This window comes from Ochotona curzoniae, unplaced genomic scaffold (assembly GCF_017591425.1).
Source record: "Ochotona curzoniae isolate NIBS_2020 unplaced genomic scaffold, NIBS_Ocur_1.0 contig_3520, whole genome shotgun sequence".
In the NCBI taxonomy this organism is placed as follows: domain Eukaryota; kingdom Metazoa; phylum Chordata; class Mammalia; order Lagomorpha; family Ochotonidae; genus Ochotona; species Ochotona curzoniae.
The window spans coordinates 32,768,683-32,792,431 of NW_024465894.1; the positions used below are offsets into that span (position 1 = coordinate 32,768,683).

Below are 23,749 nucleotides of genomic sequence, written 5' to 3' on the forward strand. Positions count from 1 at the left end.
GCAAAAAAATGAAATGCAAACTGCTAACACCTGAAAGAATTTTCAAGCTCACCAGGCATCAGGGAAATGCAAATAAAAACCACAATAAAGTTGTGCCTGATCCCAATTACAAGGGTTATCATAAAAGAAAAAAAGTGGATAAAGAGTAGCGAGATAAAAGTGCACTAATTTACTCTCATTGAGAACATGAACTAGCACAGCCAGATGGAAAACAGTATGAAGCTTCTGAAGAAATCTGAACAAATTTACCATATGACCAGCCAACATGTGTGGGAATTAACCTACAGTGACATCAGCCTCGGAGCAGGCTATCTATACACCCACGTGTGCTGCAGCTAAGTGCGTAATCACTAAGATATGGAATCAACCCAAATGTCCATCAAGTGATGGGCGGAAAAACAATGGAAAACCACTCAGCCAAAACAATAAGTAAAAATAAAATTTGGAGGGCCAGTGCAACGGCTCAACTGACAAATCCTCCACCCACAAGCACTGGCATCCCACATGGGCACCAGTTCACATCTCAACTGCTCTGCCTCCTGCTTGTGGCCTGGGAAAGCAGCAGAGGATAGCCAAAAGCTTGACACCCTGCACCTGCGTGGGAGACCTGGAGGAAGAGCTTGGCTTTGGATCTGCTCAACTCTGGCCACTGCAGCTATTTGGTGAGTGAACCAGCAGATGAAAAATCATTTCTTTCTCCCTGTAAGTCTGCCTTTTCAATAAAAGTACATCTTTAATCTAACAACCAAAAAAAAAAAAAAATCCTGTTTTGCAACAAAATGACGTAGCTGAACATCATGATGTAACCACATTCAAAAAGACAACTATGGTTTCCCCAATATGTGATGGTTAATGCAGAACACATAAGAAGTATAGGTCTGAAGTGGTCACTCTGGGATGTCACTGTCATTTTTAACTCTATTTTACAGTTCAGCAGAAAGCGGTCTTCTGGCCTTCCACTTTTGTTTTGAACATTATGAGTATTGGCAAATTAAGCCTTTGAATACAGAACAGATTAAAACTATGTTAAAATATTCTTGAACCGTATGGAAGCAGGGAGAGGAACTGTGCAAAGTGTGGGACGAGAAAGCAAGGACAGCAACTGCCTGCCTGAGTTTATGCCTCATCTTTTCTTTATAACTTTTTTGCATTTTCATGATACTATTTTTCTTTTGTATAGATCTATATGCTTTAACTTGCAGCAAGTTTCCACAGTTAATTCAAACTTCCCATACATATTTAAAATTCTATGCCTACTGAGACTTTAATCATGGGAGATTTCTTTTTTTTTCAAATTCATATCATTCATAAAGCTTTTCCCGGGCAGATTTTCTGATGTGTGATCTCTAGAAAACAATTTTCTATATTCACTGCATTCATAAAGTTTCGTCATTACGTGAATTTCTGTCTTACCAACTATGACTTCTATGAAAATGCTTTTCCATACTCATCACATTTACTTGCTGTCGCCCTTATGTGTTGGGTGGTCATTGCCTTCAGAAATTTTCTCCCTTGTGTAAATTTTCTGATGTGTTTTTCACAATAGTGTGATTCCAGGTAAAAAAAACTTTCCAACATTTACTTTAGAAAAAGTTTTTATTAAAGGCAGACTTAGAGAGAGAGGACTCAAAGATCCTCCATCTGCTGGTTCACTCTCTAGATGGTGGCAAGGACCAGAGCTGGGCTGGTAGTCTGAAGCCAGGAGCTTCTTCCAGCTCTCCCTCATGGGTGCAGAGGCCCAAGCACTTAACACATCTGTTGCTTGCACAAGCGCATCAACAGGGAGCTAGGTCAGAAGCAGAGCAGCTGGGACTCAAACTGGTGCCCATATGGGATGCCAGCACTGCAGAGGCATAACCTCCTACGCCATGGTACCAGCACCTTTCCACATTTGTTACATTCAAAAGGTTTTTCCTGTGTGAACGGTCGGATGTGATGAGGTGTGACCGCGGGAAAAGGCATTCCTGCATGCACTGCCTGCTGTGTCAGTTTCCTGCTGTGTTAGGAAGTCTAACTTCCGCCAAAAGACTTTGCCACATTCCCTGCATTCGAGAGGTGTCTTCCTGTGGATTCTCTGGCATTCATGCAAGTGCGCTTTTGGCAAAAGGCTTTCTTCAACTACGCATAGGTCTCTTCCCTACGTGAAACCCTAAGAGGAATTCGGATCTCTAGGGAGATTTCTGTACCCATACATTCACCAAGTTTCCACCTGTGTGAATTCTCTTCCATGCTATTAAGTGCTGCTTCCTGGAAAAGGCTTTCCTACACTCACTACATTCAAGATGCTCTCCCATGTGTAAATTCTCTGATGTTCAAGTGCAACTTGTGGCAAACGGCATTCTCACACTGATGACATGCGTAAGGTTTCTCCCTGTGTGGATTCACTGCTGTGTTAGGAGACTGGACCTGCAGCAAAAGGCATTTTGACACTCAATGCATTTAAATGTCTTTTCCTCATGTGAATTTTCTGATGCTTCTTGAGGTCTGACTTCCAGGAAAAGGCTTTTCCACACTCGTTACATTCAAAAGGTCTCTCCCCCGTGTGAATTCTCTGATGAGTTATGACATGCGACTTGTGGGAAAAAGCTTTCCCACACTCACTACATTTATAAGGTCTCTCCCCCGTGTGGATTCTCTGATGCTTCCTGAGGTCTGACTTCCAGGAAAAGGCTTTTCCACACTCACTACAGTCAAAAGGTTTCTCCCCGGTGTGAATTCTCTTATGCGTCAGGAGGTTTGACCTCCTGGAAAAGGCATTCCCACACTCGTTACACTCGTAAGCCTTCTCCCCGGTGTGAATTTTCACATGCTTATTGAGGTCTGACTTACAGGAAAAGGCTTTCACACACACACTGCATTTAAAAGGTTTCTCCCCTGTGTGAGTCCGTTGATGTGTTACGAGATGTGACTTCCTCGAAAAGGCTTTTCCACACACGCCACATTTAAAAGGTCTCTCCCCTGTGTGAATTCTCTGGTGTGTGAGGAAGTACGACTTGTGGGAAAAGGCTTTTCCACATTCGCCACATGCAAATGGCTTCTCTCCGGTGTGGATTCTGTGGTGTGTTATGATGTCTGACTTCCGGGAAAAGGCTTTTCCACACACATTACACACAAACGGTTTTTTCTCTGGGCGGATTCTCTGGTGTCTGCTGAGGTATGACCTCCGAGCAAAGGTCTTCCCACACTCATCACATTTATAGATCATCTCCTCTGCAGGGATCCTTGGATTGGTCGCAAGGTCTGGCTTGCAGGAAAAGCTTTTCCCACATTCACTGTACTCGTTAGGCATTTTCCCTATGTGAGTTCTGTGATGACTGGTTTGGGAGGATCTGTAGCTGAAAAACTGCTTAGTGGGTTCATATGCATAGGATTTCCTTCCAGCATGATTTCTCAGACTCATTGTAAGATCTGACTGGTAATTCATGTCCTGCTCATACTTCAAAGAGTCACAGAGTTTATCTTGTGTGTGAGTCTGTTGATATCTACTGAGGTTAGGGTTTTTCAGCAAAGTTTCCTTTTCTATCTGAAATGTACTTCCCATAATAGCGGGCTTATCATAGGGATCTCTCGGATAAGCCCTCTCAAACGTGAAGAACATCTTCCTTTGCAAAGACTTCCCCAGCCCACTGTGCTCGAGCGGCTGCGGCGCAGTCTGAATCCTGTGGTGCTGACTAACCAGCCTCGAGCAATGACAATTCCCATGCACACCAAGCACATTGAACCTCTCCCCAGCCTGCACCTCTTCTAGCACAGCAGGGAGATGCATGCTGTGAAATGCATCATACGTCTCAAGCTTCACGCCTGAACAATTCTCCTTTTTGATGACCAGTTTGGGAATATGGCTTGACATTACACTGGGTGTCTTTCTCCATTCAGCTCCTTTGTAAGTGAAAGTGGTGTTGTTTGTGATCAGAGTTTTCCGCAAACTTCTGTCCTGACTCTCCTTGCTGGTCACGATCAAATCACGTCTTCTGTGGGCAACTGAAAGGAGAAAAAAGCACGGTCATGCTCATGAATCACATTTAAGTGTGTGTCCTGAAACCTACAGGTAAAGGCAATGACAATCCTTCCTGTCTTAGCAGCCTAGGAGTTTAACATGAGTATATGCATAACAGCCCTTCTAATTTGACTCCCCAGAGAAATCAATAAAAGGCTGAGGCAGTGAGCCTTCCCTTCTCAGAGAAGGCAGGCTTCCCTCTGGCCACTGGCTTTTATAATCCTGATCTATGTCTGGGTTGTAGTCATTTTCAGCTTCTCAGAACCACAAGCAGGCACAAAGAAAAGCTTCCACACATTACTCTCAATAAGCTTTTCCTGTAAGGGTTTTGTTTCTGTAAATCAAGGTATGTTCACCTTTGTAAAGTGTTTTCTAGCTCATTCTGAGAACAAATGTCCTTTTGCTACAACGCTTGCTTGATAACTTGCACTTTTGAAGGTCTTCAGTTTCTGTACTGGAGGATCAGTTTCCTGCTATTTTCGCAGAAGACTGAATTTTTATGCATGTATTATCTTTTTGTTGTCTTACAGTGATATTGAAAAAGGAAGGACTGAAATTATAAACTCCATTCCCAAACCAATCTGAGCATTCACCATCACTACAGGGGTTGACCTAACTTTGGGACACGCAACCTTTTCATTCTCTTCGTGAGCACAGAATCACTTATTGCCAAGTGTCTATGACACTTCTGGCTTAGTCTCACTTTTTTTTTTTTAATTTGAAAGAGTTAACAGAGAGGGGGAGGCAGAGAGAAACAGTCTTCCTCCTACTGTCTTATCCCCAAAGGACTCCAAGTCAGCCCTTCTCAAATCTGCCTAAGGGACAGAGGTGGGCCATGTTGAACCTGGGAGCTGAACTTGGGAGCTTGGAGCTTCTTCTAGGATTCCTGGGTGGGTTAAGGGGCCCACAGACTCGGCCCATCTCCTGCTGCTTTCTCAGATGCATCAGAAGGCAGCTGGATGGGCAGCGGAACAGCTGAAATGCAGGGAGGGTGGGCCAACCCATTATACCACAGTGTCAAACACAGCCTTGCAATTTCTCACATCAAAATAGGAACGTTTAAATTTTTTTAAGAGTCAGTGAAACAGAGGAGGAAACAATATGAGAAATATGCAAAGAGTTCCTGGGTACTGCTTCAACCCTTGAAACATCTGCAGTTACTCTTAATTACTGAATTCGAGGCTGAGAGAGAAGGGAGCGCCCATTCATTGGTTCAATCCTGGATTGTGTGCCACAACACTGCTCTAAGTCGGGCCCCAATCTGAACAAATGGGAGAACCAATTTCAGTGAGCTCCCCCAATTAGTAAGGATAAACAGGATTAATAAACACAACAAAAACTTCCTGAGCAAATGAAACAGGTTAGAATTGAGGGGCTGCATCCAAGCATTCATGCCAAGGCTCCAGCAGTGTTGGGGCTATGCTCCTGGGGGCTGAGGGAGCCTGTGCCTGAAGGCTTAGGCCAGCTGTCTCAGGCCGGGACACCAGGAAACACCCGTGAAAAGCATCTCAGAGCACGCTCTCTGCTTTCTCGCTGGCTCTGCCCCCTTGGCAAGCATGTGCCTACTGACCTTGGAGGCGCTGGGCTGGGCTGTCCCGAACCATCCATGGCTCTGCTCCTCGTTCCAATCTGAAGATCAGGTCAGGTTTGGTGAGGCAGTACCCTGTTAACAGGGAACAATGGAAGACTTTGTCAAATCACGAATCTGGATTTTTCTGAAGAAGGAACATGTTCTGATTCAAATCTTAGAGGACAGGGGCTCAGAGTCTTCATGGACGCAATCCAGTACTCACCCAGCGTTCGCTTATAAAGTGCTCAGTTCAGACTCAAATGGGAAAAAAAACCATTCCAGTTGGGCGTGCCAGACCTGTCACTCACCCAGGGACAGCAGGCTGCTGTAGGTCTCCAGCATCACATCCCTATACAGGACTCGCTGGGCATGGTTCAGCTCCTGCCACTCCTCCCAGGTGAATTCCACAGCCAAGTCTTCAAACGACACCAAAACCTGCAAGAGCACGTTTCCCCTCAACATAGCAGATGTGCCATGAACCTGAAAGACCTGCGCCCAGTCTCCCAAGAAACAACCCTCCCTCGGACCACCTGGGTCTGTTACCAGCTGCTCGTTGATCCCGGCTTGCTGCTGACCCAGACCTCAGGAAACAGCAGGAGGACAGGCTTCCGCAGCCCATGCGAGGGGCAGGCCCAGCCCTGGCTGCTCCCGGCGGGTGGAGAGCCAACCGCTGGGTGAGAGCTCTGTCCTTCCCTGTCTTAAACTAGCATGGAGTTGTTGTGTCTGTCTTTAGCTCACATATAAATTTTTAAATGTTGCAAAATGGCATGCAGGCTATTTATAAATACTTAAAGAATTGAATTAAGGCTACTTTGAATAGGTTAAAACCCAAATGAAGAATGGGACGTTTGAAAATATAAATGTCAAAATACGCGGCCCAATCTGCACATACAGTCCATGTGAGAGGAACACGTATTTACAAATCTGCAGGTCCTCCGTGCAGCCCTGGTCTAACCGGGGATCCAGTACGTGTTCCCCAAAGCTGATGGGGACCACATTCTACCAAATGCAGATTTCCAGCACGTACTATACGCAATCTCACCTCAATGACCAGCAAACAGAACAGAAATAAACACTTACACAAGATGAGCTCATTTTCTTGTTCTTGGAAAAAATGCAGAGGTCTCAAAATTATACCTGGAAGAGAGGGTGAATGGAGAGTATTGAAAGAACCTGTCTGGCTTGCTCCTACAGTCCACTGCACAAAACACGCTCATGAAATAAACACAGAAGCATTATACATCAGAAATAAATCCAACCAGGGCAGACATGGCAGGCAGAGAAACAAGAAGCCTCCCTTGCATTCCAGAGCTGAGCTGTACCATGAGTGGCAAGAAAAGCACCCACATGCCACTTGAATTGGCACGGATAAAACTGCTTATCACTAGGTTAGTAATGTTTATTTATAATATTTATTAGCCAGTTATTTTTTTAATTTGATGTTACCACCAAAATATAATGTATAATTTTAAGGATGACCACCCAAGTAAATTATAGTATGCCAAAGAAAGATTCTGCTGTCATCAAAATCTAAACTCAGAAAAATACTTGTGTAGTATTTCCTATTATTTCAGATATACCACACAGGATTCCATTCAATGCGTTTACTAGTCTATCTTGATATTTAAATATATAAAATTCCAAAGAAAATATACATCATGCAACCTGAATATATATAGCTGGCAACTATACAGGAAAAAAATGGATGTATTTTATTAAGTACACATTCTAGAAACCGTTCCAAATGACATATCCCCAAGCTTACAGCCTTCACATAATCCTGTCCCACAGTAACTTGCCTTTGCTACCTCCCTTGCTTTAGACCACAGGATACCAGCCAATGCGTCCTGTGACATCTGAAAAGTAACTGTCTTCTTCTCACTGGACAGTTGTCTCAGGAAGAATCCTGCTACCCGCCCCGAGAAGCAGCAACCTCGATCCTGGCACCACACGACTGCAACACAGAGGAATCCACCCCAGAATGACTCAGAAACCCACACATTCCTCGTGGATCTGTTCCACAGCACGTGCAGAGAGCCATCGGTGACAGCGTGGAGAGGAACTGAATTACACGCCAGAGTCTAATCCCACAGAAGCCATCCCGGGCATGACAGCATGCTAATTGCCCACCAGACTGGTGTCGGCATGGTGTTGTCACACAACAAAAGCATTGCTTGTCTGTCTTAATTAAAAAATAACAACTGGGAACAGTATTGTATCTTGATTGTATTGCTCAAACATTTACACTGAAAGTGTCATATATTTAAATTTTATAGAATCACTTGTCATACTAAACACGATTATCAAGAATGAATAAATGATATTCAGTGAGAAAAATTTTAATTGTAATCTTATTGGATGGCTAGTGTTTTGGTGAAATGGGTTGAGCTGTTGCCTGCAATGCTGGCATCCCATAAGGGCACCAATTTGAGACCAGCTGTTCCACTTACAACCCAGTTCCCTATTAAGGCATCTACGAAAGTGGCAGGTGCTTGGCCGTCTGCATCAAGCAGGAGAGCTGGCTTTGGCCTGGCACAGCCCTGCATGCTGAGCCACCCGGGGAACAAACCATGAATGGAAGATCTTTATCTCTCTCTTTGTCTCTGTGTATCTTCTAATCTCTATGTAACTCTTTAAAATGAAATACAAAATAGATTAAGTAGGCATACTGCATCTGCAAAACACACAGAAAGTACAGAAGGAAAAAAGCTAGTCATATTCAAAGCGTTTCTTCTGAACTACCTTCACTTCCTAAAAAGTGTCTCAACAATGAACACTTTGAGTACTGAATTACCTATGGTAAAATGGAGAACACCACACCAAAAGCTGGGATATGAGTCACGTACTCATTGACACATGTCAACAGATTCATCAACTAAAGGTATATTTTCTGATGCTACCAGGAACTCAGACAGACAGTGGGTTTGGGGGCACGGTAAGCCAATTCTCAGAAACATATTTTTCCATTGCAGACCACACCTTCAGTCCTTTCCCAGCAACGACACATCCCAAGCCTTTGCCTTATCTTTCTCAAGCCATTCACATCCCCCTTTCAAGGTCCTTGCAACCCTTCCAACACCATCCACACTTTGGTGAGCCACGGATGAGGTGACACGTGACGTCACACGTGGCGTCAGATCAAATCTTGATCTCCCTGGGCAGTAAGAGCGATGAAGGCCAAGAGCAGCAAAGCTAGGGTCTTCACACTTCTAGGCTACTTTGTCTCCTTCGAAGCAAAGCAACGGGGAGAGGGCTGGATCACTACAATATGTCCTTGGGTGAATTCCAACTCATACAGCCCTTTACTTCATGCAGCATACCCTACCTTGGTAGAAAGAACATCAGAACTCTAATTTTTCTAATAAAAGCTACTGTCTAAGGAGACTACATTTTGTATAGATTTCTACAAAGTCATGAAACAACACTGGACAGGCTTATCCATTTGAATGAGTCACAAACTGTTCTTGCTGATGAGACAACACAAAACCCCCAGAATGCAACTGGCTCAGAATAAGAAATCCTGTATATATTTCAGTTATTTTGCAAGGAGTGTGGACTATTTCACTACAGACAGTCCCACAGGTCAGTCGGAACGACTTGCCATGGCCAACGCTGACCTGGACTCGGAGCACACACTTTCCTGCCCCTGCAAGTTGGCAGGTGGGCTCTGCCTCACCACACTCCAGCTGACTACATTTCTGAAGTTTCTGAAAGAGCACACTGCCTTCAGCAGAGCGGCAGCCTCCGACAGATGCACAGGCCATGGATTCCCATCTCTTGTCACAGATCTGAGAGTGCAATGCCAGTGAGGCTTCCCCCACAAAGATGTCAGCTCATGTAGCAATGTCAGCAATCCATTCTCAAAAACGAAATGGAAAACACGCGTCTCATTCCCCAGGGCTCCCTGAAGCCTGCGGGACCCATCCATCTCAACATCCAGAGTGACTTATCTTTTGAAAAACAATCAATTTATGTGTCTGAAATGAAGAGCAAGAAGAATCAAGAAAAAGAGATTTGTCTTCTGGCTTATTCCGTCAAATGCTTGTAACAGCAAGCACCAGGCCAGCAGGGGAGCAGGCATCCCCATCAGTGGGTTAACCTGCTCTTCAGCCCCCAGCTCTGACTCAGCCCATCTCCACCTGCTGGCAGCATTTGGAAAGTGAACCAACAGGTAAGTGTGCGCGCTCTGCCCTCTACTCACAACCAAAATAAATACACTCAGCACATTTAGGCAGTCTCTTTCAAATGCCCACACTTGCACCTCAAAGCTCACAATCTCAATCACTGTGGACGCCAGCACCGTGGGTCCCATGCGCTGAAGATGCAATTCACGCTTATGACGCCCACTCTGAAGCCCCTATCACTCAGGTGGTGGCTGGCTCATACCGCTCAGTTTTACTCACCCAGAACATAGTTCTGGCAGCAAGCACCTGAAGAGAGAAGAAATGAAGGGCTCCTGCCCCTATGTCAGCAGCTGGGAGGAGAGGGCGGCCTGGATTCTCAGTCACACCTAACTGAGTAGAGTTTCCATTTCTCAGATTTTACTACATCCAGACAAGAGCGTGAGGAGCCAGGTATGAGTTCATATGGCATTGAGCCTCCATGCTGCTATCAAACTAGTGTTCTCCAAAAAATATTTCTTTAGGGAATAGAACTTTGCATCAAATTAAGCTACTGCCAAGGAACTCAGCATTCCATGATTCAACATATGCTAATCACATCAGGAGAACGAAGGATAAAAGTCTCGACAATTAGCTCAATACAGGAAGAAAAACATTCAATAAAATTCAACATTCACTTATGAACAAAACTTCAGCAAAATATTTATAGAAGGAATGCATACCCCAGCTATCAGTAACTGCCTAGACGGCCTGGTACCTAGGCAAGTTACACTGCTGAGAGGAAAGCAGCCAAGAGCTGGCAAGGGTTCTGGGCCTGGTTAATGCCAAACGTGAGTTCACTCTACCAATGTGCCAGCATACCTTTTTTTTTTAATAAGTGGAAGGATGGGGGTGTCCAGGAAGGATGCACCACCCCGCCCTACATGGCAAGGCCTAGCAATTGCCAAGAAGGTGGCTGGAAACATACTGGATTGGGAGTAGGTGACGATTAGTATGACAAGGAAGGAATGATTTTGCAGGTCATCCACTGCACTTGCAGGTGGACAGGGGAGCTGAGACAGAGTGGTTTAGAGGGCTGAAAGCAGAGGACAAGTCTGGTCAGTCGTGGGAGACGTGGGCTGGGCTAAACAGCACCATCTGCCAGCTGGGGCTGGAGGACATTCCTGGCTGGGCCTGGCCACAAAACCTACCCATGAATGCCAGAGCAAGAAGTGGGTCAACTGGGCTGAGCTACAGCACCCAAGGAACACTAGAGAACCAGATCTGGGGGGCAGATTCTGTAGGGGACTTGTGAACCTGTGCCTGTGGGACTGCAGCAACCACTGGTTTATGCAGAAAACTGGCAGGCAATGACAGATTGAGCCAGGCTGGGCCAAGGAACACACCTGACTAGGAACTATCTGACACACGGCTGGGGCTGGGAGAATGCTGGGTGGAACAAGGCTGCAGCACCTGCTGGCGCATTCAAGGACCATAAATGAGGGTGGACTATGCCAAGCAGCACTTGATAGCACACACGAGATCCAGGGCTGACAGCAGGCCTGGTAGAAGAACTTGGAGAACTCCCACGCTAGACACAGCTCCCACTACTGAGTCTGAGATGGTGCTAGGAGTAGGCTAGGGGAACTGTGGGTATTCCCCTGCCAGGCTGTACCTATTGCTGGTAAGCACAAGAATCAGGGTTGGGGTGGCTGGAAGTGGGCCAGGCCCAGAAAGGGCAGCAGCATCTGTTGGCATACATCGAAGGCTGGTTCTGAGGGCAAGTCAGGCTGAGCTAAGCTGCAGCATCCATGGTGTGCACAAGAGGCCCAATGGGATGTGCGCCCAACCAGGTAAGGCTGCAACAGAAACTGGTATGTATAAAAATTGGGCCTTGGGGCAAAACTGGTGATGGTTACTGGACGTTTGCCCGACTAAGCTGCAGCACCCACTGTATGGAGACTGGGTCTGACAGTCTGGCCGAGCTGGCCACAGCACCCATCAGTTTGTGTGGGATGTGTGGCTGAACTGGAACTGACGAGGCTGCCTCACTAGAATGTGCACTGTCTGGTGCACATGACAGATCCAACTTGATTCGATCTGGTGCACCCAAGGGTCAACTCTGAGGTCACCTCAGGACTACCCAGCAGGACTCACCACAGGATGTGTAGTCAGACCTGGGAGTGCATGGACTGGGACTGGGCCTCCACAGCTGCGCGTGCAGTGGCAAGCATGTCCAGTTGCACATGAAGAACATGATAGCCAGCTCAACTAGGCCAGCAGAGGATGCTGGCTGCCTCAACAGAGGATAGAAAGAGGTTGGACAATTCTCTTGGCCAAGCTTTGTAGCACGTTCCTGGGTCTGTGGCTACACCAAGGTGGACTTTTGTCAACCAGTGGACCTTGGAGCAATGACAGCTCCAGTAACACCCTCGGAGCATTCTTCCCACACTGGGGTTGCCAGGACATCAGCACAGAACAGTCCCCTATCCCTGGATACTGATGTGCGATCTACGTATGATGAGGAGGAAAACGGCCCTCTTACCCTAACCCCCTGCAGACAGAGAAGAGAAAAGGGAAAGAATGAGGCATGTGAGCCACTCACCTTCCTCCATGCCTGGCCCTCCTCACCCTCATCAGAGGCCCACATGGACATTCATTCCTCTCAACTATGTAAACAATACTAAATATAAGATCTTTTCTGGCCACAATGTAATGAAGGCAGAAATTTTTAAAACTCTGGAATATATAGAAACACATGGAGACTTAATATGCTCTTTCATGAACAGTGAGTTACAGAAAAGTCAAAGGAAAATTAAAATGTTCCTAGAAGTTGGACTCCCTACCTTCACCGTTGAATCCTATTCAAACTTTTAAAGATAATTCCATCTCTTTTCAAACTATACAAAACAACTGAAAGGGAAGGAATCTTCTCAAACTTCTTCTTATGAGGCCAAAATTCCAAAACTAGAAATATGAAAAAAGGTACAACTAACAGAGATAACTAGAGGCCAATATCCTTAATGAACATAGATGAAAAAAATCATAAATAAAATACTAGCTAATCTATTCCTATATGTACTAGCAAGTACAGGGCCTGGCACAGGCCATCGCCCCGATCAGCTGGTGGTTGCAATTGCTGGGTTGGTTCTGTTCTCAGCCCTGACCTCCACCAGAACCAATGAGTGTTGCAGTCCATCTTGGCTCTGCACATCACATACTCGGCCCTCACATAAACCAGTGGGAGCTGCAGCCCAGTCAGAGCGACCCACAATAACCCCCACCAGGCCCGCCCCTACCCTGGTTTGCCAGTATGTGTAACAGACTAGTCCAGTCTGCCCCATATCTCATCTGGCTGTCATAAATGTCGAAGGGCTTAGTTCCATCTAACCAGCTCAGCTATCCAGCCCTCACGGATGTTGTTGAGTGCCTCTCTGTCTAGCCACCCCAGCCCCTGTCCTAGTTGTTTTGTGCCCTCCCAAACCCACTATTTCCCTCCCAGGTTTCTCTCACTCCCAGATTATGCACTCTCCAGGTGGCTCTGTGGTTAGACTTGACAGTATTAGCCCCTAGTGCCCGCTTCTGCTACGGGTAAGCCCCAACAGCTCTCCCCGACTCTAATTTTGTTTGCACCAGTAGGAATAGTCTGCCCATCCTGGCTCTTCCCTGACCTGGTCCACATGAGGCGCACAGGTGCTGCAGCCCTGCCTATTCTGGTCTAAAAAAAAAAAAAAAAAAGCAAAAGCAAATCTGAAGCATCACAATACAAGACTTGAAGAAGCACTATGGGAAACTGTAATCAAAACAGCCTGAAATTGGCACAAAAATAAACATCTAGGCAGACGGAACAAAACAACCTAGAGGGTAATCTGTGCATCTGCAATCAGTTTTCTTGTCAAAGCAGCTAACAGCAATCCCTGGAGAAAGGACTGGACCTTCAACAGCTGAGTACCTACACACAAGCATGGAAAAAGGTCCCAACTAAGTGTGTCGAGGATTCAGATGAGTAAATGTGTAACCATCAAATTACTAGAGAAAAACATTGACAAAATCATGCAAGGTATTCAAATAGGTAAATAATTATTTTTTTCTTTAAAGAATTATCTATTTGGAAGGCACAGTACCAGAGAGAAAGAGAAAGTGAGAGAATTTTCCATCTGCTGATTCACTCCACAAATGGCTTTAATGGCTGGGACTGGGCATGGCCAAGATGAGCAGCCAGGAGACTCCTCCAGGTCACTCACATGGGTACAGGAGCGCAGCACCTGGGCCATCTTCTGCTGATTTCCCAGGTGCAGGGAAGTGAATTGAAAGTGGGCCAGCCAGAGCATCAGCAAGCGTCCATTTGGGATGCTGGGAGTGCAGGCAGTGGTTTAAACCATTATGTCGCAGAGCAGGCTCCATGGCAAACACTTCTGGAAGACTCCAGAACAACAAAAGCAGAAACAGCCAACTGGGATTATCTCAAGCTAATAAACTTGGGGTTTTTTTCGTGATGTTTACATAGTTGAACAGGGTGGGAAGAGTCTGGGGGTGGACCAGGCTGGACCAGTTCATAACAGCCACTAGCACATGTGAGAACCAGGACAGGGTGCAGGATAGGTTGTGTTGGGCCACAACACCAAGCAGTCCACATTATGGCTGGGACTTGGGGTTGGCTGGGTTGAGCTGGGCAGCAGCAGCCATCAGCATGAGCTGGAACTAGGCACAGGCTGGGTTGCGCCAAGCTACAGCACCTGCTGGTTTATGCCAAGGTGAGATGGGCCATGCCAGAGTGAGACCTGGGGGTCGAGAAGGTACAAGCCCAGTAGGAGGATTCTGGAAGGTACTCCTACTAGGCCACTGCTTCTGAGTACTAGAATCGGGGGGCAGACCAGACTAGGCACAACTACAAAATCCACTGGCCTGCATGTGAGCTGGGTTAGGGTGGGACTTAGTCCACCTCCTGTCCTGGCAGGAACAGTGGCCTTGCCCAACAGGCCCACACCTGTTCCAGTTCTTACTATAACAGCCCAGCTACACCTGGTCTACATCGACAGTTCTCATGTGGTTCAGTAGGTGCTAAGACAGCCCAGCCCATCTTACACTCACCCTGGCTTTCATGAGTACCAGAGGATGCAGAATCTAGCCCAGTCTGGTGCTCCTCAGACCCAGTCTACATCCATGCTGAGGGATACTGCGGTCATGCCTGCCCAGAATGCCGCCCCAATTCTGATTCTCATGCTCACTAGTGGGAAGCACAAACCAAGCAGGGTGTCTCCTTAGCTCCCCAACTAGACCTGTTTGCAGCGACGGATCTTGGGTGTACCAGCAATTGCTCTGACTAGGCTTGGTACAGTCCATTCCCTGACTTGGTCCTTGCCATGGGATGCTGCAGCCTGACCTGTCTTGGCCCACCCCCAGTCCCAACTCCACAGGTGCTACTACCTCGCCCGGCCCAGATTGCTCCTATCCCTGGCTCATGCAAACCGGGAGATGTGACAGCCTAGCCTAGCATGACCCATAATCCAGCCTGTCTCCTGTACATGCCAGAGAGTTTAGGTTGGTCTGGCCCTGCCTGGTCCCTCTGGAACCAAGCACATACTTGTCAATAAGTGGAGCTACCTTACCCAGCTTGCCCAACACCCAGGACTGAATCACATGTTCATCAGCAGTAGTTATGGCTCACCAGGGAAATTCCCCCAAGTTCCCCCACCAGGCTGACACCCAGACTCAGATGTCACATTTACTGGCAGGCCCTAGGCCATGACCTAGGATAGTCTGCCCCCTCCATCCCGGCCTTTGTATGAGCTGGTGGTAGTTGCAGCCTGGCCTGCCCCATACCCTACCCTTGAGTGTGTCTGCAATTGCTGCAGCCTGGACTAGCCAGACTGTTCCCAACCTCAGTATCCATGAGTATTGGGGGGTTCCATGGACATGCCTAGCTCAGCCCATCACCACCCTCAGCTCTTAAGCAAACCAGTGGAAACTGCAAACCACTCAGTCTCAACTCCCCCAGTTACCAGCAAGTACAGTGGCTTTGTGGATCGAAGTCCCTCAGAAGTCCCTCAGAAGTCAATCCTCGCCTGAAACACATTCCCTCAGTGGTCTCCCCTCCCCTTACATCTCCTTACCCTCCTCCCTGATCCATCCACGGACCATGCAAGTGACACAATCCCCAGGCTCACTCCGGCTACCTAGACGAGAGGTCCCAAGTTTCCCCACACCACTGCCGTGCACCATCCTTGGGACCCCCACAAACCTGCACTCCTGGCCCCCAAAGGTGAAGGTTGGGCCTATGCCCTATGGACATCCAGCCACAGGGCGCCTGCTGGCCTCAGAGCATGGCCTGGGGTCAGGCCTGCATGCACGTGGCCAGCCAGCCAGCCAGCCACGTGACCATTGGAAGGTTTTTAACTGCAAAGAAAATCAACAAAGTGAAGAAGCAACTGGCAGAACAGGAGAAAATACTTGCATACTATGTAACTGATAATGGATTAACATCTAAAATCTGGGCACAGCATGATGGCTAAACTGGCTAAATCTTTACCTTGCACCCACGGGGATCCCATATGGGTACCAGCAAGGGTCCCAGCTGCTCCACTTCCCAACCAGCTCCCTGCTTATGGCCTGGGAAAGGAGTAGGGGATGGCCCAAAGCCTTGGGACTCTACTCCCATGTGGGAAGCTAGAAGGAGTTCCTGGTTCCTGACTTCAGGTCAGCTCAGCTCCTGCTACTGTGACTATTTAGTGAGTGAACCAGCAGGTGGAAAATCTTTCTATCTCCACTCTCCATAAGTCTGATCTGCTTTTCCAATAAAAATATACAATTAACAAAAATCCAGAATATATAAAGAACTCAAGAAATTCAACAACAAAAACAGTACAGTTAAGAATGCTGTATATCTGCCTTTCCAATGAAAAAATAATAAAAATAAATCTTTAAAAAAAAAAAAAAAGAATTGCGTAATAAAGTCCCGGCGCGGTGGCGCAAGTGGTTAAGGTCCTCGCCTTGCACGCCCGGGATCCCATATGGGCGCCGGTTCTAATCCCTGCAGCCCCGCTTCCCTTCCAGCTCCCTGCTTGTGGCCCGAGAAAGCAGTCGAGGACGGCCCAAAGCTTTGGGACCCTGCACCTGCGTGGGAGACCCGGAGGAGGCTCCTGGCTTCGGATCGGCATAGTACCGGCCCGTTGCGCTCACTTGGGGAGTGAATCATCGGACGGAAGATCTTCCTCTCTGTCTCTCCTCTCTGTATATCCGCCTTTCCAATGAAAAAATAATAAAAATAAATCTTTAAAAAAAAAAAAAGAATTGCGTAAGTGACAGGAACAGGCATTTTTCAAGAGAGAATCCAAATGGCCAACACACAAAGACAAAACACTTAGGAACACCAATGAACAAAAAACCGCAATGAAGTTCCACCTAACCCCAGTTAAAACAGCTATCATACAGCAACCAGAAACAATGAGCACCACCGAGAGTGCAGAGGAAAAGGTACCTTAGTCCAGTGCTGGTGGGAACACAAATCTGTACAAGCATTATGAAAGACAATATGAAATCAGATCTATCATGACCCAGCCATCTCACTTTTGAGAATTTACCCAAATAAAACAAAATCAAGTTTACTGCAGTTCAATTCACAATAGCTAAGATATGCAATTAACTCAGATGTTCAGCAAGTAACTGACGATAATGAAAATAGCATATATATGTATTATGGAAAATACATCTCTACATCATGGAAAATAGTGCATATACACTATGGAATATATAGCTATGTGCTATGGAACTATATCTGTACACTATGGAAAATATATCTATACACTGCAGAAAACAGTATATATACACTATGGAAAATAGCATATCTACACTATGGAAAATATATATCTACACTATGGAATATATATACACATTTTGGAAAGTATATATATACACTATGGAAAATGTATCTATATACTATGGAAAGTAGCATACATACACTATGGAAAATGTATCTATACACTACAGAAAAATAGTATAGATACACTATAGAACACCATTTAGTCAAAAAAAAAAAAAAAGTGAAACCCTGTCTTTTGTATCAAAATAAATGCAATGAGAAACCATTAAGCTTACTGAAACATGACAGTCCCCAAAGGACAAACATGTTTTTGTCTGATCTGTGGAAGATAATACAGAACGCAGAAAGAAGCGCATACTTCTGGATTTTTTGGAATGGGAGTATAGGGGCCATTTAATGACAGTAAAAGCTATTACATCAGCAGCTCGCAGCCCAGGGCGTGGGCTTGGCAGTGCTTCTAAAGTCAGCCAGTTTTGTAACTCTGCTCTTAGAAAAGCACCTGAAGGGAAGAGAAGAGGCGGTCACCCCCTAAGGTGGTGTGTTACACTTCTGGTAAAGAAAACAGGAAAGCAAAGGCTGCTTAGTGATTTACAGACTCAGGCAGTGCTGGTGGTGCCTGCTGACCTGGGAGCAGGGCTGGGCCCCACTCTTGCCTGGGTCTGCAGGTGTGGTCAGGGCTCCAGGGACTTCTGTCCACAGCTCACAGCTGCCCCTGGACAGGTGGACTCCCCAGTCTGAGGTGCACAGGAGTGGGCGCCATGCACAGCGGTTAGGAGGTGGGTGACCAGCTCTGTGTCACCTACCAGCCGTCGTAGGCATCAGAGGATGAAACTGTGACCTGTCCAAGTTCCCCAGAGAGCTCACGTTAAGGTCTGATGATGCTCAACTGACTGAGACTCATCAATCACCTATTCCCATAACCCACTTGCAAAGGACAGGGGTTATGGAAAGGATCATGAGGAGGGTATATGAAGGCACATCTTGGGGTTCCCATTCCTGGTGCTGGGAATCCCCAGGGGAAGGCCAAATGCTCCTCCCTGGCCTGCGGGGCAGGATGTGGTGGAACCTATTCCAGTGACACATTCCAACTGGGCCGGCAATTGTTCCACATGACAAATTCCTGGGGGTCCCAGCCCTGAAGGCCTGAGGATGAAAAGCCTGTTGGGTTGCCTCTCCTCTCGCAGAGGAGCTAGGAGGTAAGATTTCTCAGGACACTGTTAACGGTGGGGGGCTTGGGATGGGTTTCATGACACAGCAGATTCAGCGCCTACAACAGCAGCCATCTCCTATCAGTACTGGTTCAAGACCTGGCTGCTCCACTTCCAACCCAGTTCATGTGCCTGGGAAGGCAGAAGTGACGCCCAAGAACTTGGGCCCTCAACCCACATGGGAGACCAGACGGAGATCCTGGCTCTTGGCTTTAGTCTAATCTAGCCCTAGTCTAGCCATTTGGATAGTCAACTAGCAGACTCAAGACCCTCCCCTTTCTCCCTGTAATGCTGCCTTTTAGATTGACACAGATAACTTGTGAAAAATGACCACAAAGTAGTGGGCTTCCTAGAAAGTATCAAATCTGGCTTGTTCCCCTGAGTAACAGGGCAAGGACCTGGCTTCTGCACCTTATACTGTGCATGGATACATCCAGGTCCCATCTAGGGACAGGAACGGTGAAGGGCTGGCAGGCAGAGCTCAGAGATGGTACTGTCCCCTGAGCCAAGGAGGAGGGACAGGATCACACACAGTAGGCATTTCCCAGCAGTTACCCTAGAAATCCATGCCATTCCCCCAGATATGAACAAAACCCTAATCTAGAGCCACCTCACTCCCGGTAAATAGCAAGCCACATGGAACTCAGCCTGGGGCCAACACTCAGCCCCCTGGCCGTAAGCTGTAACCCCACAGCCTCACCATCCTGAGGCCATGAGACCACCTGGCTGACAGGCCTGACCCAGAGCCTACACCTGTTCCTGGACTTGGAAACCCTGGAACGGGGGAGGAGGGTTCCTGCTTGGATCGCTGCATTATGAATGCCTGGCCCTTCCCTCAGGCAGCCTGGCAATGGGCTATCCCCAAAGCAAAGCTGCCTCCTGGAGCAGACCCTGGGTCCTCCTGCTCACTGTTCCTGCATGGTCCTCCAGGGTACTCAGAGTGGAGGGTGGTAGAAAGAAGCACTTGATCCAGACACACACTGTCCCTTCAGCCAGCTGGGGACCACTAGCCTGGGAACTAGGCAGGGGTGGGCCCACTGGCCTCAGCCCTGGGAACTAGGTAGGGTGGGCCCACAAGCCTCAACTTTGGGAACTAGGCAGGGGGTGCCCCCCAAGAGTGTGATGCCTGTGCCAGTTCACACGACACTGAAAAACAGCAAAGTCCCAAACATGGATCAGGGTGGTGGCCACAGAACATGCAGAAGGCCAGCACCGAGTGTGGGCTCAGAGCCCAGTGATGGTTACCACGGTAACCAGAGGAGGGCAGAGTCGGCTTATAACCCAACTGGGAACGGATTGCGGAATTCTGGCAGGCCCCTCAGGCTGTGAAGCCACTGAAGTCTGGCAGGCCCTCAAGCTGTGAAACCACCATTGCACCAATGAGGGGCACAAACCCATATCCCCCCGCCAAATAAGGGCCCAGGCGACCCCCGTTTCAGCTTCCTTGTCAAGGGGAGTTTAAAAGGCCCCTGCATGTCTCTTCTTCCTCTGCAGCCCACTCCTTCATGTCCATCTTTCTGCTGCACAGCGAAGGGAAGCCCATGACCGTAGTTCCCTGAATTAAAGGCCATCTAGATTCTTTTTCTATATTCGGCTGAGTTATTCCTTCCATTGTGCTCGGCGAATCTAACACCAGCTGTTGTGCTTCTGAACTCGCTTCCTGCTGATGTCTCCTCGGGGACAACAGGAGCTGATTCATCCCTGGCCCAGGGCAGAACGAGGCCTCCAGGCTGCGAGCCTGTGCTGCCCACCCAAAGCCTCACACCCAGAAAGAGCAGCCACATGGAGGCTTCTGGCTTTCATCACGCCACGCTCATGATACAGACAAAACAGAGTGAAGTTACACATCACATGGAGAAGGACATTTGCCTGAAGTGTCCCACAGGTAGAAACTATAGCAGTGACCTTGCACTAATTTACCAAATCCAGAGAAATGGTACCAGTTGTTGTGGAGGCTTGTGCCTGATCATGCAGGGAGAGCCAGAGGAGGACGTAAGGGCTGGAGCTGACAAAAACAAAGTTGTTTGCAGACTTCCTAAGAGAGGGGATGTTGAGGCATTGTAAACTTTTTTCTCCTCATAGGCAAAGCAGTTGCTTCTGCCCTCAGCATATGGGACCTTGCGGAAATCTTGGCAAACTTCAAAACATCTTGTTCACTTTGGGCTCTTATGGCAACACTGTCCCTGCCAAGAAACATGTGGCTGTTTGGAATGCGAGGGACACTGGTTATCTCCTTGTGATGCTGCCATGTGTGGCACACAGTGCCCCTGGCATCCACCCTGCACGCTGGCCAGGACCAGCTCCAGTGTCCCTCCCTCTTGCATGTTGTCTTGTACCACATCTTGGTTGCATCTGCTGGCCGGCTGCTTCCAGAGACAAAGGAGGCATGCCACTCAAGGTTTCTGACATTCCTTGCACATGCCACACACGCTGTTTCCAGGGAACAAACAGCTGGACCCCCAGTCCAAGGCCATCAGACTGCTCTGCCACATCAAATATCTTCACCATAACATTGAAGGTAGTATCTCCTTTACAAATAAGACTTTGCATATTAAGGAAGTTGTCAGTGTGAATGAAGCCTTGGCGTGTTCACTATGAATGAAGACCCCAGGCAGCAGAAATCCCTGGGGTTTCAGTGTTTGTCTAAGCAAACAGCTTGACTGTAAACATCCCTATGATCTTTATGCTTCTGTTGAAGGGATTCCCACAAACGGTGTATTGGTGACACTGCAGAGAACACACAATAACCTTAGCGTGTTGATCCGTATGGTCGTTTGCTGGCATGTGACATGTTTATCGGTCCTCTGCGATGTTCCTTTGCCTTTGGCTGAATCATCACCCCTGAGTTTATCTCGCACAACGGCTACAAACGTTAACTGTCATAACCTGGAAGAGGCTAACGTGTCTAAATGCCATCCTTCTCCCCTGGCAGTAAATCCAGGCCCCATTCACACCACAGAAACATCACACAAGGCAGCAAGAAGGCTTCATTAGTGCTTGCAGCAAACAATCCAGACAGGGAAGCACTGGACAGAAACTTCTACAAAAATAATCTCAAGTCCATAATGCTTGAGCGAGAACGACAACCAAAAACTACCCTGAGATTAATAATTCTTAAAAAATTCTCCAAGAATAAACCTGAATTCAATCTTAGGGAAACAGACTTTGCTTTTCAGGGTAGTGCTGATTCACACGTTCAATACAGATGTGGTTTTAATGTTTTCCAACATGTCACCTTCGGTTTTGTCATATTCATTTTGCTCGAATAAAAATTTAGATACTCTAATTTGAGTTTGTGTCTGTGTACATGGATATTTGAAATTGCTTCTTTGTATCTGTACATTTTATCTGGTTGAAGTCAGGCCTCCTCCAAGGCAGAGGAGCACTGGGCCCCTTCTCATTTCTCCCCAAAAGTTCCCTCTGCAGCCCTAACACCCAACGTGACTATATTCGGGCACAGGACGTTTAAGAGGTAAAATCAAGGGAAATGACACAAACTGACTGTTGTCCTCATGAAGCAGGAGTGGGTCACAGGAGAAGTAAAAAGGAAAATCAAAAATCCCTGCAAACAGATGGTGGTGAAGGCCTCACAGTCATGTGCATATGTTTACTGAAATGTACACTTGAATATGTCCAGCCCCAGATGTGGGCAACTGCCTACACTGCCTTGTACCAAAGCAAGGGTGACACTGCTGGGAGAAATGCAGCCAACAGCTGACAGGCACTCTGGGCCTGGTTAAATGCCAAATCTGTGTTACCTAGACCAGTGTGCCAGCACAGCTACCTGCTCAAGATATGTGGGGAAGGCAGGGAACACTGGGCCAGGCCATCCCACCCTAGCCCCAGGCAGAGGGCTGCCCGGGAAAGCGAGGCTGGGAACACACTGCAGTGTGAGCAGCTGAGGGCATGTCTAACAAGGAAGGCATAACTTCTGGAGTCTTCTACGGATCGGGCCATCGCAGGTAGGTGAGGGAGCAGAGATGGCAGAGGTTTCGAGGTGGAAAAGAGAGGGCATGTCTAGGCCAGGCCATAGCACTCGCTGGCACACACAAGAGCCAGAACAGGGTGTGGTTTATGCCCGGATTGGGCCTAGCTGTAACCCTGCCAGTGAGAGCTGAGATTGCAGAAGTCCATGCCAGGGTGCCGTGAAGCACCAACCAGCACATGCGGGATCTGGGGCTTGGAATGGGCTTGGCAGTAGAGCCTGGGGGACTACTCTGCTGTATCTCCCACCAGTGAGTGTGAAAGCTGTGGCTGTGAGCAGACTGGACTGGGCAAGGCGTGTGTGTGGGGTGCCAACTACGCTAGGCTCCAGCACCGGCTGGCACTTGCGAAAGCCAGAGTGGGTGTGGGACAGGCTGGGCTGGGCCACAGCACCCACTGGTGAGTGCCAGAATGGGTGGGGGCCAGGCAGGCTAGCCACAGTATCCGTGCTAAGAAAGAACCTGAAAAAGCTCTTCCCATTTCTCTGAGCTGGTGGTGGCAGCGGAGACTACAAATCTCCAAAAGCTGTACCTGCCTCCAACCAGGAGCAGGAAGCATGATCCGTGTTTTCTGGATACCCGGCCCTGCTGTACACAGACACGGAATGAGGCATCAGAACGAACCTTCCAGCATGTGCTGCCCAAGTGGAATTCTGATGATTCACCTCTGCATGCCAGATTTACACTGGAAAGGAACATGCTAGGGTTAGAAAAATTCAAACGTGCGCACAGCATTTGACAACAAATAGCCACTGAGATTATTTTTTCACTTCAGGTTCTGATCATGACACTAGGATCCACATTTACGTTTCAGGAATGCCTACATGAAGCATGAAGAAAGGATCAGAGGAGGCAGCTAAAGGAGCAGCTGCACAGGAGGTTATAGAAACGGCTCTAACACGGCAGCTGAGACACACTAAGAGACCTCACTACACGGAGTTGAAGTGAACTGGCACAGCAGCAAAGGTTCTACTGAAGATGTTAGATCACAAGGGCTCTCCACAAAAACTTATGAAGCAAATATGACCTTACCCATCTGAGCAGAGCAGCTTGAAGTCGAATACTCTGTCCG

At 47.6% G+C, this 23,749-nt stretch overlaps 1 protein-coding gene across 1 annotated transcript in view; it reads right to left on the reverse strand.

The window, feature by feature from the left end:
• Nucleotides 1-2,183: 2,183 nt before the first annotated feature.
• The window catches only part of LOC121157042 (zinc finger protein 717-like), a 36,186-nt gene continuing 14,620 nt past the window's right edge, over nucleotides 2,184-23,749 (reverse strand). Inside the window, exons 3-6 of the mRNA XM_040981025.1 lie at nucleotides 6,648-6,704; nucleotides 5,876-6,002; nucleotides 5,568-5,660; nucleotides 2,184-3,981 (exon numbers count right to left, since the gene is read on the reverse strand). Of these exons, the coding sequence (XP_040836959.1) occupies nucleotides 2,393-3,981; nucleotides 5,568-5,660; nucleotides 5,876-6,002; nucleotides 6,648-6,662 (1,824 nt within the window). The 5' untranslated portion in view covers nucleotides 6,663-6,704 and the 3' untranslated portion in view covers nucleotides 2,184-2,392. The remainder of the gene's footprint in view (nucleotides 3,982-5,567; nucleotides 5,661-5,875; nucleotides 6,003-6,647; nucleotides 6,705-23,749) is intronic.